Source organism: Anser anser (genome assembly GCF_964211835.1).
Source record: "Anser anser genome assembly, chromosome: 4".
NCBI lineage: Eukaryota > Metazoa > Chordata > Aves > Anseriformes > Anatidae > Anser > Anser anser.
Window position 1 is genome coordinate 44,154,929 of NC_139724.1, and position 14,188 is coordinate 44,169,116.

The window sequence follows — 14,188 nt, forward strand, 5'->3', positions numbered from 1 at the left end:
TCAAACATTATGTTACTAATAGGGTTCAATACAGAATCAACTATCAGAAGTTGACAGATTGTCTTGTTGTGCTTCTTGTATTAAGCTATATAAGCATATGAGTGAAGCAAAATTGTTTTTCCAAGCTAGTTAGGGGAAATACATAAGAGACTTGAAAACTAGGTATAAACCTTATATTGGCTCATCTCTGCATCACTGAGAGGTAGACGCTAATTGCCATTGATGGTCCTTTTCTAAGGATGGCCTGGTGAAAAGCTCCTACTGTGCTATTCCTCAGAGAATGCTATGTCAGAACTTAATTCTGTGTAATGTTTAGATTCAACTTTCCTTAACTTGTACTGGGCAGGCACTAGACCCACTGAAGCCAATCAGTTCAAACAAATCAGGGCTTGTAAATAGGGGTTTATTATCTTTGATAAAGCTGTGGCCCCCTTTTGTTCACAACACCCCCTTTTAAGGCAGTTCCTATGTTCCCTTCTGCAAAGGGAATGGGCAAATGGCTGTGCTAGGTCCTACCACAGATTATGTCACTTCCCAGAAGGACCTGCAGGACGTACTGCTGAACGGGTTGGTACCATACAAATATCCAAACATTGCCTCTCATAAGTGAAGGGGAGGAGTTTCATGTAAGATCTTGTCTTCAAGCAGGAAATTACAGAATATAGGAGCTTTTAATTAACAACAACAACAACAACAACAAAAAAAACACTTCAGTACTATCTCACAGTGCATCTGAGAGGACATTCCCAGCCTTTTCTTCTTACCACAATAATGATTTTTTGTTTATCATCATTAGGCAATGGATGTTCAGGAAGGAATTGTTCCTGACTTACAGGTCTACAAATTTCAGAGGACATAAATAACACGGAATAACAAAAAGGGGTCTTTTAAAGTGCAAGTCGCAGATGAAACAGGAACCTTAAAAAGATTTGAGTATAAACATATAAGGCAAAACTTACAAGTCAACTCAGGCAGGCTGTTCTGTTCAGCAGGGATGACATGAAAAAAAAGATGGTGATAATATGAGAAGCAGATGGATTTGGGAATACTGGAGGAGCAGATGGGGAGGACCGGGAACAGGAAGTTTGATGTGGGAGGACAGCTAAGGAGGGCAAGCTGTTCTTACACGCAAAGCTATGAAAGTGGTGGCAAGCTGTTTAAACTTGACCCTGTTAACAGATAAGGAGCCAGTAGAGAGATACAAAAGAGGGATACAGTGTGATCAAGCTAAGCAAAAGCTAGGCAGATGCATTTCATGGTCACTGGAAAGGGTTCTACTCGGTTTAGGGAAGCCAAAGCAGTGGATGGCACATGGAGGACATGTAAAAAGAGAATCTGCGGGAACCAACATCTATGTTGATTTTAAAAAAATAAATCAGTTGGCTCACACTGCAAGAATTACTCGTTAGATTTGGGGACAGATGTTTAATTGATGGAAATCAGAGGAGCTATATGAATTTCAACGGAACTATAGCAATTTACAATTACTGGCGGGTTTAGCCCTGTTTCTCATTAACTAACAATATATCATCAACAAATAACGTACTTTGTATATTTACAGCACTAAAGGACTATTATTTTTAGACTAACAAAGTTATTTTCTTTTCAAAATGAGCTAAGTTAGCTGATGTTTCCTCCCGTTCACAATTCTGCTGCTACCACTGATGGCCATTTTCACTGGCTTTAGCATAGTAAATATTTGATATTTTCTCAAGTATTATGTCATTTCTCAGTATACAGCTCACAATCTTGTTGCTTAAGTTTATATGGCATGCATTAGTCAATTGGAGATTGACATACGAGTTTGATTTAGGTTAATAAATATGAACCAGAGCAGAGGACGAAGAATTCAATTTATAACCACTAAGATTGCAAGGAAAATACAGCCGAGAACAATGTTGGCATTCCTCAAAATAGCAAATATAAGTGTGGTTGTGGTTAGGAGAGGGAAGTCAAAGGGGAGGATTTTCCAAAGTAATGGAATAGAAATTTTACAGTGGTTTGTCTGGTCCTTCTATTCAGAGAGTTTTTTAACTGCCTAAATAAAGTAAGTACAGAATTGTAAGTACAGTATTTGCATTCTGAATAACCGTTTTTGCCTGAGGACCTAAACTTATTTTATTAAGCAAATGAGCAAATAAGTAGCAAACACATCTAGAAGATAAAAATTAATTCTAGCAGAATGTTTTCAAACTGTGAGGCTACATCATATGACCACCTAAGAGGCCTTCCACCTTGAAAAAAAAATCAAAATCTGAATATTTTCTCCATTTTGGTTTGTTCTTTAAAAAATTTAAAAATATATATCTTTGATTCATTCTTCCAATCTCTGCATTAGCAGGGAGAATTTTACTGTACTTAAAGGTTTTCATAATTGAAAAAAAAGGCTTCACCAAAAACTACTGCCTGAAATTTCTCCAAAGCTGGCCTAAGATAACTCTTCATATGTACACACAAACCACAGACGTGAATGTATGAAAGACAAAATTCTCCTCTGTGTCCAGCAGTAATTTCTAAAAGGAAAACAGAGATCAGGAATAAGGAGACAGCTGCCTAGAAAATGGACATTTTTTGTTTCTCTCCTAAACTATGATACGGGGAGTTTCTTCATTTCTTTCCCCCACTTTCCCTCACTGGTCTTAACATCTTACTCTGTATCTCTGTATGTTGTACAAACATACCATCTAAAAAATACCATTTTTTTGCCATAGTCTCATCTAAAAATACAGATTTTAGATCGAGAATAACCTGATTCGTTATCTTTACCCTTACCTATGTAACCAGACCAGGTAAATTTTTCCTCCTTTTTCCTGGTATTTTTATTCCATCTCCTTTAAATTTTATGTCAAGTCTACTGCTGTCTTATTTCTTCTCAACATGCAAAATACAGCTGAAGTCTGTCTCTTTGACTGTGGTGGGTTAACACAGGTAGGCAGCTAAATATGACAGAGCCACTCACTCCCCACCCAGTGAGATGGAGAAAAGAATTGGAAGGGCAAAAGTGAGAAAACTCATGGCTTGAGATAAAGACAGTTTAATAAGTAAAAGAGAAAAAGGACAAAACAAAACAATGTAAACAAGCGATGGAAAAAAACATCACTCACCAAATCAGCCAAATGATGCCCAGCCAGTCCCTGAACAACAGCAACCCCTGGCAAATAACCCCTCTCTCTGCCCCTTCCAGTTTTATTGCTGAGCACAATGTTACATGGTATGGGCTATTCCTTTGGTCAGTTGGGGTCAGTTGTCTCTGCTGTATTCCCTTCCAGGTTCTTGTCCATCCCAAGCCTACTCGCTGTGCGTGGGGGCAGAGTGAGAAACAAAGAAAGCTCTGATGGTATATAAGCATTGTTCAGCAACAGCTAAAATATTCATGTGTTATCAACACAGTTTTGGTCACAAATTCAAATCATAGAACCATACAAGCTTCTATGAAGATAATTAACTATCACAGCAAAGAATAGTACATTGACTCATCAGTTTTGACCTTATCAACCTTCATTTTCAGAGCCCTTTCTAATCATCAGTTGCAGACTTAAATTTTAGCTCCTTGTCATCAGTTATATGGTACTATCTTCTTGACTCTCCTTGTCAAGCTTTGTGCTACCATCCACATTTGCTAATGTTCAATTTTGTCTACTGCTCTTTCTGTCATTTGCAAATCAGTTCTATTATCTGTTTTGCAAGTATCTTCTTTGGATAGAATAAGGCCTTATGTGTGTTTCTTTCTCTACTGATATTTAATGCCCCCTTAAAATCTCGCCTCCTCCATGTTGCTCATCATTAATTGAGGTTAGTTGTATAAAAATCACTGGATTTGTTATCCTAATCTCTATTTAATTTCTGTTCTTTTACAAAACCTTAGTAGATGCATTTGAGAAGACACATGAATGGGCGCTACAGAATCATTAATAAAATGAAAATAAAGAACATCACACCCCATACATACACAGATATATATTGCTAACAATGATGATGATTATGACAGTGTTCAGTTAAAATCCCAATGGTAAACTTATAGCTCCTTAAATTTTTCAGATCTCAAAGACACAATTTTTATTTAGGTCTAAAACTAAGCCAAATGATTCACTCCCACAGATTTGTTACTGGTAACTAACCATATACCCATGGTTACATAGTCAAATAGAAGTGCTCAGAAGGATCTTTTAAAAAGACAGTTCTTTTCGAAAGAGAAACAAAGGGTTACTGATTAGCAACAGAGCAGCAACTCTGGTCGGGAAATGTCTTAAAGTATTAATAACCAAATACACCTAGATGAATATAAAATAACACATCTGCTCAAGCCATTATAAAGTCATAGAAATACATTTGTATTGGGCACTTACAGTTTCCTGCTTGTCTTCTTCCTGTTCCGCATCGATTCCATAATGTATTGGCATTGCTGAACAAGCTCTTGGGAAGTACAATTAAACAGAGTTTCAGAAGCTAAAGAGGAGGAATACAAAGAGAGCTTGATTTAGTTTGCAGTAATGGCAACAAACAAAACAAGAAAAATACTTAGTGTAAGAAGTGTTTTTCTACGGAAATCCTAGCCGTGGTCATTTTGATTCTAGCAAAGGATGTCAATATTGAAGTAGTTCAGCTTAGTGGAAACATTTAATTCTCATGAGTGCAGCATTCTAAGAGATCTAGAATGTCCAAGCTAATAAATATCTCAGGTCAAATTAAATAAATCAGTGTGGCAGCATTGTAGGGATTTAATTTTATAATCTACATATAAGTTTACAGTACTGCAATAGACTTTCCCTCATTTATTTATGCCTGTACCAACATTCATCCATTTAGCAACTCATAATGTAATCAAACTAGGAAAACAAAGCCCTGCATGCTACATTAGTTTTCATTATACAGCTCAGGATTACATTCGGCCTTTGTATTTCTAAATACTACCCTATTCGGGGTACCTGAACAGATCTGTTATAGTAGCATTGGCCTTCTCTCAGTTGGTGGGAAATTAGAGATTTATCTAAGTCCTTAAAGGCCGTTAAAAGAAAGTTGTCCAATCTTTTGTGGTAAGAACAATGTAGCAGGGAGAAGATGCCAACAGAAGAGGAAGCAAGACCATGGATGCACACATGGATGTGTGTGCTGAGCATGACGCTAGCTGCAGACTGCACAGTTTGACTGATTTCTGGGGATACAGAGCTGCTATGACAAGGTATCCTTTCATGGTGACTTTCAGTCTGTACTGCCACACTTTTACCTCAACTCTGCTGATTCCAAATCCAAAGAGATAATGTGGGACTGACTATGTTCAATCAACAGAAACTTGAACATAATTCATAGATAAAATGCAAATAGAATTGGATGTAATGGAAGAATACATGAAAGTGAAAATTCTTAATATTCTTAGTATTGAGGAGCATGAACATGAAAGATGTGACTAGGTTATAAAAATTAACACCAACAAGACAGTTTAAAAACAAACAAAAAAAATTTTAGGGCACGTTTAAGGCCAGACAGCTAGAGATTCATGCCAACTGCTACGTAGTTTGTTTGCCCCATGGCAATCCCTTCAGTTTCTATTCCCAAACTCTAGATGCCCCATCAGATGTGACCTGTCCTGGAATATTAACATCTCCCTCCATTTACCACATTTTACAAACAAGTCAGCAACAACAAATTCCCATAAATTTCATTTCTATAGAACTCACAAAGGCTAGAGATTATGCTGTGAGATGATAGCCACTGATGCAAAAAGGCTTCTTCAAATAAACTGTCAGATTTATTTCAGACATTCAGAGTTGGCAACCCATCTCTTGTTAGACTCTCTTCCAATCCCATAAACTAGGAATTATTTCTGACTTTATGCTCACTTGAAATTTTGGCATTTTGATGTATACATCATGGGATCTTTTTCTGTTCTTTCCCATACTGATTATTGACTCATATTGCCTGAATTTTTGCTATAGCACTTACATTTGAACAACAGCCATAACCTAAGAATAGGCACAGAAGTCACCTTTTCCTACATCGTCCTAGAGATTTGGGCTAGAACTGCCAATAATTCAACTCCTTCCTTCTTCCCAACCCTATTTATCTGCCATCCTATGACTTCTCTTATTAGTAAAGGGGTTCTTCTCACCAGCATACTTGGGAAGCAGTATTCCTGCACACTAGAAATGAAAAGTAGTCTGAAAAAAAGTGTGTTAATACTTTGCACTACCACCTGACCATTTTTATACAGACTTTCTGGGAGAGATGGAGATAAGTTTCTGCATGACCTAAATGCTCCAGAGATAAATTGAAAGTTAACGGTAAGATACCATGTCTGGAATACTCTCTCTTGTGAAGTGCAATTTTAATTTCCTGATCACTTTCCTCAGTCTCATATAATGCAACAGTCAGTTTTTCATAGCTCAGCTAGGTATAGTCAGTCAGGTTTTACTCTTATTATGTTTTTCTTATGTTGTAGTCTATCTGTTTGAGCAAATAAACTCATCGCCATCCAACACTAGCAACATTTAAAACGTCTTTTGCAGCAGCTCACTGCAAAAACATTTGGGCAGTAGACTTTATTCCTGGAGTTCATATCAGAAATCAGTCTCTTCTTCTGCATTCATGTACTTTACACATTCTCCCATACAAATGAAAAGTTAGCAACAGTTGTGAACACTGTGATAAGGTAGATGATAGTCTTTTCAGACTGTTTCAAAGATTTGGGGAGGATATCTTTGCTTTATTTTTTATTTTTAATCTCTTTTTTTTTCAGGCAAGTAATAGGTATCAGACCTTCCCCATCTCATGTGCACAGGATGCGAATAGGTTCTACAACACTCTAAGAAGCTAAGCATAGGAAGGCCTAGCGGCAGGGAGAAAACGGATCAAGGAAGAAGCTGGCGTTGCCCACCTGTGTGATACTCTGTATGTGTCTTACATCTCAAAGACTGCACAGCTAGATAGTTAATGTGCATTAACATTCACTCTGCTCAAAAAATGCATGTTTTTTAGGATGAGGACACTGGCTGCTGGAAAAAATGCATGCTTTGGAGAGTGAAGGCATTAACTTCCTTTTTATGTTTGCTATTGTAATTATACTGTCCTGATTTCAAATTAAAGACACAATAGCTTTTGCTATTCCACTATGTAATTATAGATTTCTGTAAACATTCTTTCCTTTGGTGGTTTGCTCTGCGCACACACTTTTTTTCGAAATACATAAAGCAATCAAAATAAATTCTGAATCAAAACAGGGAGAAAACAAACGGCGCCTCAAATATTCCCTTAAAAAATAGCTCTGTGCATCATCTGCAGGCACTTTTGTCATCTGTTGCTATAATAACCACTTTGATTACACGAACACTCACCAAACTGTGCTTGGCTGACTATTGGGCACTTCCCAGCAGCTAAATGAATAGCTCTAAAGTACTGCTCATTTCCAACTCAATACCAGATTTTGTCCTATCATATCAACAGCCACGCAGCCAAGAAACCGAGCTTTCTTGCACATGGTCTCCATGGTGTTTATGTGTTTCTTCCCTAAACAGACAGATGCAGATTAAGCAATGCATGTCAATCTCATTATGAGACTGTGAAATGTGCAGAAAGTTTGTTACACACTCATGCAATCATACACATTGTGAACATCCTGTTTATTTGGACTGTTCTCTGATGATTGGCTGTGGTGTTTCAGCACATTACTGACAGCTGGGAATTGCTCCAATGGAACATGCTTTTCCTATGACAAAGATCCAGAGAGCAGCAGTAACAGTAACATGTGTCTGCCCATTATTTCAGACATAAGGGGGAAAGAAAGAAAGAAAGAAAGAAAGAAAGAAAGAAAGAAAGAAAGAAAGAAAGAAAGAAAGAAAGAAAGAAAGAAAGAAAGAAAGAAAGAAAGAAAGAAAGAAAGAAAGAAAGAAAGAGAGAGAAAGAAAGAGAGAGAGAGAAAGAAAGAAAGAAAGAAAGAAAGAAAGAAAGAAAGAAAGAAAGAAAGAAAGAAAGAAAGAAAGAAAGAAAGAAAGAAAGAAAGAAAGAAAAAGAAACTGTCACAGCGCAGCCCCTCCAAATGAATAGCACATTGGTTGTCTGAGTTGTACTTGAGCACCACTAGACAGGCCCTCGACGACCTTTGGAGGCCATCTGAGATAATAAATCCTTGGACCCCCAGTTCCGGAATGCTTTGGGCAAGGTCAGGATGGCAAATTTCCCACTTCCACAATATCAGATGTTACGGTAATTCCTTTTAGCTAATGTGTAAGAGCAAAGGAATGTCTTCAAACCTCATCTAGGCCCTGTGGAATCTGTTGAAAATGCATGACAGCTGCGGGCTTTGGCTGAGGTCTGCCTGTGAATATATGAGATTTGGAAGCCTTTCAGACAAGGAAAGGAGGGAATGACTGTACATTCAATGTGTACCATTGGTCTCCCGCCCTCCCTTCCCAGCCCCATTTCACACAGCATAGCTGTATCACAGCTCTATGGCCATGGCTGTCATGCATTCTTTACAACTCAGTGTCGCAGCTAACATCCAGCACAGAAAAATACGGATGTGCACGTGCATACACCTACACACACACAAAGAAAGGGGGAAAGAAAAAGAAAGAACAATTTCCCTAAGGTCTGAGAACAGGAAATCGCAAAGCTCATCCATTTTTTATAAAATGGTAGACAGCAAAAGTAAGCGACTTTGCTATGTCCGGATGCCCAAGATGAGGAATCCCACATGGATTCACTTGTTACCTGTTCTCCAGAACCCAGATAAGACACCAGGTCATGCTAAAGATCACGGCCCCCTCTGACATTCTTACTTGCAAGAAAAAGTTCAGGGCCTTTTACACACCTATTTTCACATCACTAAGAGTCGGTATATTTATCTCCTTTGCAGTCTTGTGCTTTCCAAGGACTTCATAGTCTTGGCTTCTCTGACATGTGGGAAACCCTACTTTCTGTGTGCAAAAATTGCTAAGATACAAAGCAAAGAAAGATCAAAAAATTGCTTTAGAGATCTACCTCCACTATACATAACTTTTCAGTGTAGTAAACAGCCCAGACTAACACAGGCTTTTGAATGTTTCTGAACCTCAACGGCGTGAGAAAGCTCCCAGCACATGGGGTCTTCTTCAATTACTGTTAGTACTCCACACAGTGTTTCATAAACTTTATTATATTGCATTCTACCATGAAGCCACCTGCATATACAGTGCATCCATCTTTTACACTGAAATTAGCAAGACCCTGTTTTATGAGCAAGAATAGCCATTACATTTTTTTCAGTAGTAGTAGTATAAAATGAAGTAAAAGAACAGATTCAGCAATATCTGAATGCAATGCACTTGATGATGAGAGACTAGGGGCAAGTGCTTTCCCCAGTTTCCAAAAGGGACCTTTTGTTGTCAGAAGAATCCAAAGGGATCTTTTGTTCCCAAAAGCAGCACTGAAAGGACTAGTTAGAGAACTTGAAAGCAGATCTCAATATATGTGTGGGCGTGCCTTACATGCCATGTAGCAAAGAGGGAAGAGCAACTGGGAAATTAGAAGTACATTAATTATAAAGACTCAAGTCGGCACACTTGTGGCTTCTTGCAAGCAGCTGAAAAGTACAGTAAGTCTAAATTTATCTGCAAAGACTGCTAACAAGAGGTAATGGTGTCTGGTAAAATCTAAATATACTGAAAACTTTTCCCATTTTTGTCAAAGGGAGGAGAGCTAGAGAGGTTGTAATTTATCCCAGATTTTCATGGGAGTAGAAGAGAAGACAATTTCGTTGATCATTTTAATGTAAAGGCAGTTGAAAGGACTGATTTAAGCAGAAAGATAGAAGAAAAATAATGTTTTGTCTACTTTAGAATGCCGGTCCTGAATTAGAGAACTGTAGCTGCTTTGTTCTACCATATATCTAATAAACATCTATCTACACGCATGTAGCTCTACAAAATGTGTTTTAAATGAAGGACAGTATAATTATCAAACACTGAAAAACAATGTCATATTTGATACCGCAAAATATTTCAAATCCCCCACATACACATACTTGGAGGATTATAAGCAGTATCTACAGATGTAACCTGTTCAGGTTTATAGAAGTCTGCACCTGCAAAGATAGAATTATCTTTATTCTTGCACTGATCACTGTGTTAAATATCACCTAAAAACAACTCCACTATCTAGCACTATGCAGAAGGAAACTCTCTGTTGGATGATCACTACCACTTTCTAATTCATCCAAATATGTCTGAGGCCCATTTTGCACTACATTTAGCTAACTGAATATTACTAGTCATTCCTGTCTCTTTCGTCTGCTCATGATTTTCAGAGCAAACAATATATTTTGAGACAAATTAATTGTTCGTTTATTAATCTGCCTTTCCTCAGCTGAGGATGCTTGATCTCACCTCATGCCACCTTGGATAATTCTTGACCTCCATTGCAAACAGGCTTAAGATGTTCTAGTTTTGATTCAGAGTCATTGTAAAGGATACTGTATGTTGCAGTGCTGGACCATACAGACACAAACAGTTGTTTTATCCAAGCATACAAAAAATATCACAGTACAATACTGTCTTGAACACACAGGTGTCAGTATAAATTGTATACTGTCCTAAATGCTTTAATATTTAATATTTGTATATATATACTCAAATATACATAATTGTATACTCATACATAGTTGTATACTGCTTTGGTAGGTAAGACACACTTTCAGATTTGTACTCATAGGTATGTAGAATCAGAATAATCAAGGTCGGAAAAGACCTCCAAGATCATATGGTCCAACTGTCCCCTAACCACCACAATCAGCCACTAAAAAGTGTCCCTAAGTGCCAGGTCCAACCTTTCCTTAAACACCCCCAGGAATAGTGACTCCACCACCTCCCTGGACAACCCATTCCAATGCCTGACTGCTCTTTCTGAGATGAAATTTATCCTGATTTCCAAGCTGAACCTCCCCTGGCACAACTTGAGGCCATTCCCTCTTGTCTCATTGCTAGTTATCTGAGAGAAGAAGCCGACCCCTAGCTAACCACAACTTCCTTTCAGGTTGTTGTAGAGAGCAATAAGGTCTCCTCTGGGCCTTCTCTTCTCCAGACTAAATATAAGTGTATGTATAGAGAGGAGTTCCTGTACTTATACAGGAGTTCCCAAAGGAGGGGCCCATAACCTGAGTGTTGACCCATAGCATTGCAAACCAGACAACAAAGTGGTCTCTTGGAATATGTTTCAGACATGTCTTAGATTTTCTTTGACAACATCAGGTCATACCTGAAAGTCAGTTCACAAGCCACAGTGTCATCACACAGGCAGAGGAGTTAAGAGGAGACTCCTGTGGTTTTGCATTAGGAAAGGATTTTGTGAATGACCATTTGCACAGCACTTATTTCAAAACACTGAGTAACACAAATGATGGGAAAGCAAATGGAAATATAGCATGCCAGGAAAGGAGATACTTCATACATTGGTATGAGACTTTGCTCAATGATCCTCCACCACTGTCTCTTCCCTTCCCAACACATCTGGTTCAGAGGAAGGACAAAGACAAGTCATTTAGTCTCTTCTCTGATTTTGTTAGTTTCTCCTTCTTTGAATGAGTACTGTAAAGTGACATGATTTCATATACAAATTGCTTACATGTTGATTTTGCCAGCAAACACTTAGTCAGGGAGCCACAGACACATAGTATTTCTTAATCTATTCCCAGATTTTCTTCTTTTAACTGTGCACAGAAAACTGATCAGATCATCAAGCTGGAAAGTTCTTATCACTCAACCAGATGGAATTTTCTCTGGAAAGACAGAAATGAGAAGCTTTGAATGTATCCCAAAGATAAAAAGGGAAAAAAATAATAATAAAAGAAGTCTCTTCATTCAGTGATCAATAGGTCTAATGCACGTCTGCCAAGGGAACATCAGCAATAAAATACATTTTGCAATTGCTATAATCAACATGAATCAACCACACCGATTTGTTTTCTGAAGCAGCAATATTTCAGAGCTGATGTAATCTTAAAAAACAAAGTCTAATTGTTCGTTTGTCATGCCCCTGGATATAGAAGTCCTCCAATCATCAGCACAGGAGAAAGAAAACAAGAAATGTGTGAAGAACTGGTATAGCACCAGTCATTTGAACTTCCGTTTGCTTTTCCCAGTTTTCCTGGGAACACGTATCGACGGATCAGTTTTTGCATTACCAGGATAGAGTCCTTTATATGTAATCCTTATAAAATATTACAGCAGACTAAGAAATGAACCAGAATATTACCCTAACACTACTGTAATGGTTGGTGTTGTTAATGCAGATTATTGTACCACATTGTTCTTAAGAAAAAGGGAATGACAGTACACTAAATCAAGTACAATTCTCTTTTTAGTGTGAAAAACTAGCCACACCTTATTAATAGACAAATTCTCCACATATATTATTAGTCTGTCTACTGCATTAGACATGGTTTGTAATCCTGACTCTGCTTAATTGAGAGTTTTACCCTTGATTTCAGAGGGATTTTACCTACTGCCCCTGCTTTTATGCAAACTTCCTGACCCCTGGTAAAGTGTGTGAAGAGCCTAAAGCGAAGGAAGAGCTCCGTTTTGAACATGCTATCAAGCTTCAAAACAATCTTTCTAAAATTACAGCTACTGGAAGCCTTCTTTTCACAGGTCTATGGACATGCTAATTTTTTTCCCTAGTAAATTATCAGACAATCCCTCCCACAGTCACAGCTGATTTGCTTCCATATTCAATAATTTTCAACAGAGCTTAATCAATTCAGCAAAAGAGAAGTTGCATTAAAAACACACAGAATTCATGAGGATAAACTTTCTTTATCAAATAGCAGAGGATTACTTGTGTGATCAGTGACTCTTTCAATTATATCACTGGGGCAGATTAAGCACTCTAACTCAACAATAAAAATATAGAATAAATCCACAGAGTTACCTTTGTCTCAGGTAAACTCACCTAGAGTTATACAACTGTCAAAGAAATCAGAATTTCACCCATTCTTTAGATTATAACATTTCAATAATGTGTTTGCAATGTGATAACAACACTGTTTCAGAGCATCCATTTTTAAGAACATGATAAATAATAGGTCCCACTTCTGTCCATTTTTTCAAACAATGCAAAGCAGAATTCAACTTGCATGCTAATACATAATAAAGACGGTAAAAAAGAAAAAAAAAAAAAAGAAAAAAGAAAGAAAACAGCTACCAAAAAAAATATATAACACCAATATGGGCATACATATTCAACCTGAATGCCAGAGAAGCTGCAAAGTGCTTCACCACAGCAGCCATTCCCCTCTACATAAGATTATTTTCCAACGCTGGTCTACACAGGAAACTTGCACATGTTTAACAGGTAAAGAGAGTATAGAATCCTCTGCTAGGAAATATTTGCTGAACATCAGGTGATGCCAATACTAAAGAGATGTGTTCTGCCAAGAAGACTTCCAAGCGTTTTTTCAGTATTCATTTTCTAGTCTGCATTTAGATAGAAAAAAAAATCTCTCTCTAATGCATAAGTAGAACAAAACTGTAGCAGCCTTTCCAAACGTCTAATTGTATAAATAGTCATGATTCCAAATTGCATGTAATAATTAAAGTAGCATGTTCTACTTCAGGAAAATCCATTTTTTATATTGGACATCACCCTTGGTTACACCAAGTGGAAGAACATTTCTGCTTTCTGTTACACATGCTTTTCATTTGGTATCTAAAAGTGATACTGCCACATGATATATAAGCAAAAGAGCAAGTGGGTGGAAAAAGTACTTCGGAGACTAACATTTAAATCTTCAGGGCCTGCTCCTAGCACAACAGAACCACTTTTAATCAGTTTATCCCAATGCTGACCTGAGAAGATTGTCTTGTTCTGTCAGTTCCTAGGACCTGTCCACATACCCGAGAGCTGCTCTGAGAGCTCCTTGCCCAGCACAGGCAGCCCCACATCCCTTTACTTACTTCCCTCAACCCAAGGACTCCATCTTCTGCTGAACACCTTCATTTGCCCACATTGAGCAAGTCTGCACTGAGTAGACAAGATGAAGCATACCAAGACCATCTCTCAGCTTACCTGTGATATGACACAGAAAGAATAGGAGTGGCACCAGGCCGAGAGGTCCATGCTTAGCAGGACCTCCTCACACAGAATCCACAGCTTCTCTTGACACCAAGTTTCCCAAGGGACAAATTGTCACCTCCACTCAGAAAATTTTGAGTGAGGACTGACG

The 14,188-nt window shown here is 37.9% G+C and overlaps 1 protein-coding gene across 12 annotated transcripts in view; it reads right to left on the reverse strand.

Annotated features, from left to right (window-relative positions):
- LOC310898533 (uncharacterized protein) overlaps window positions 1–14,188 on the reverse strand; it is a 264,997-nt gene that overhangs the window by 101,508 nt on the left and 149,301 nt on the right. For 7 of the 12 annotated variants that reach the window (XR_014583396.1, XR_014583397.1, XR_014583400.1 and 4 more), the window contains one exon: window positions 4,347–4,446. Coding sequence is in view for 9 of the 12 variants with exons in the window: in XM_083833769.1 (XP_083689895.1) it covers window positions 4,347–4,446 (100 nt within the window). In the remaining 3 variants the exon portion in view is untranslated. Of the gene's footprint in view, window positions 1–3,104; window positions 3,296–4,346; window positions 4,447–13,811; window positions 13,826–14,188 lie in introns of those variants that run through there. The other 5 variants (XM_083833764.1, XM_083833765.1, XM_083833766.1 and 2 more) reach the window with 2 other exon arrangements.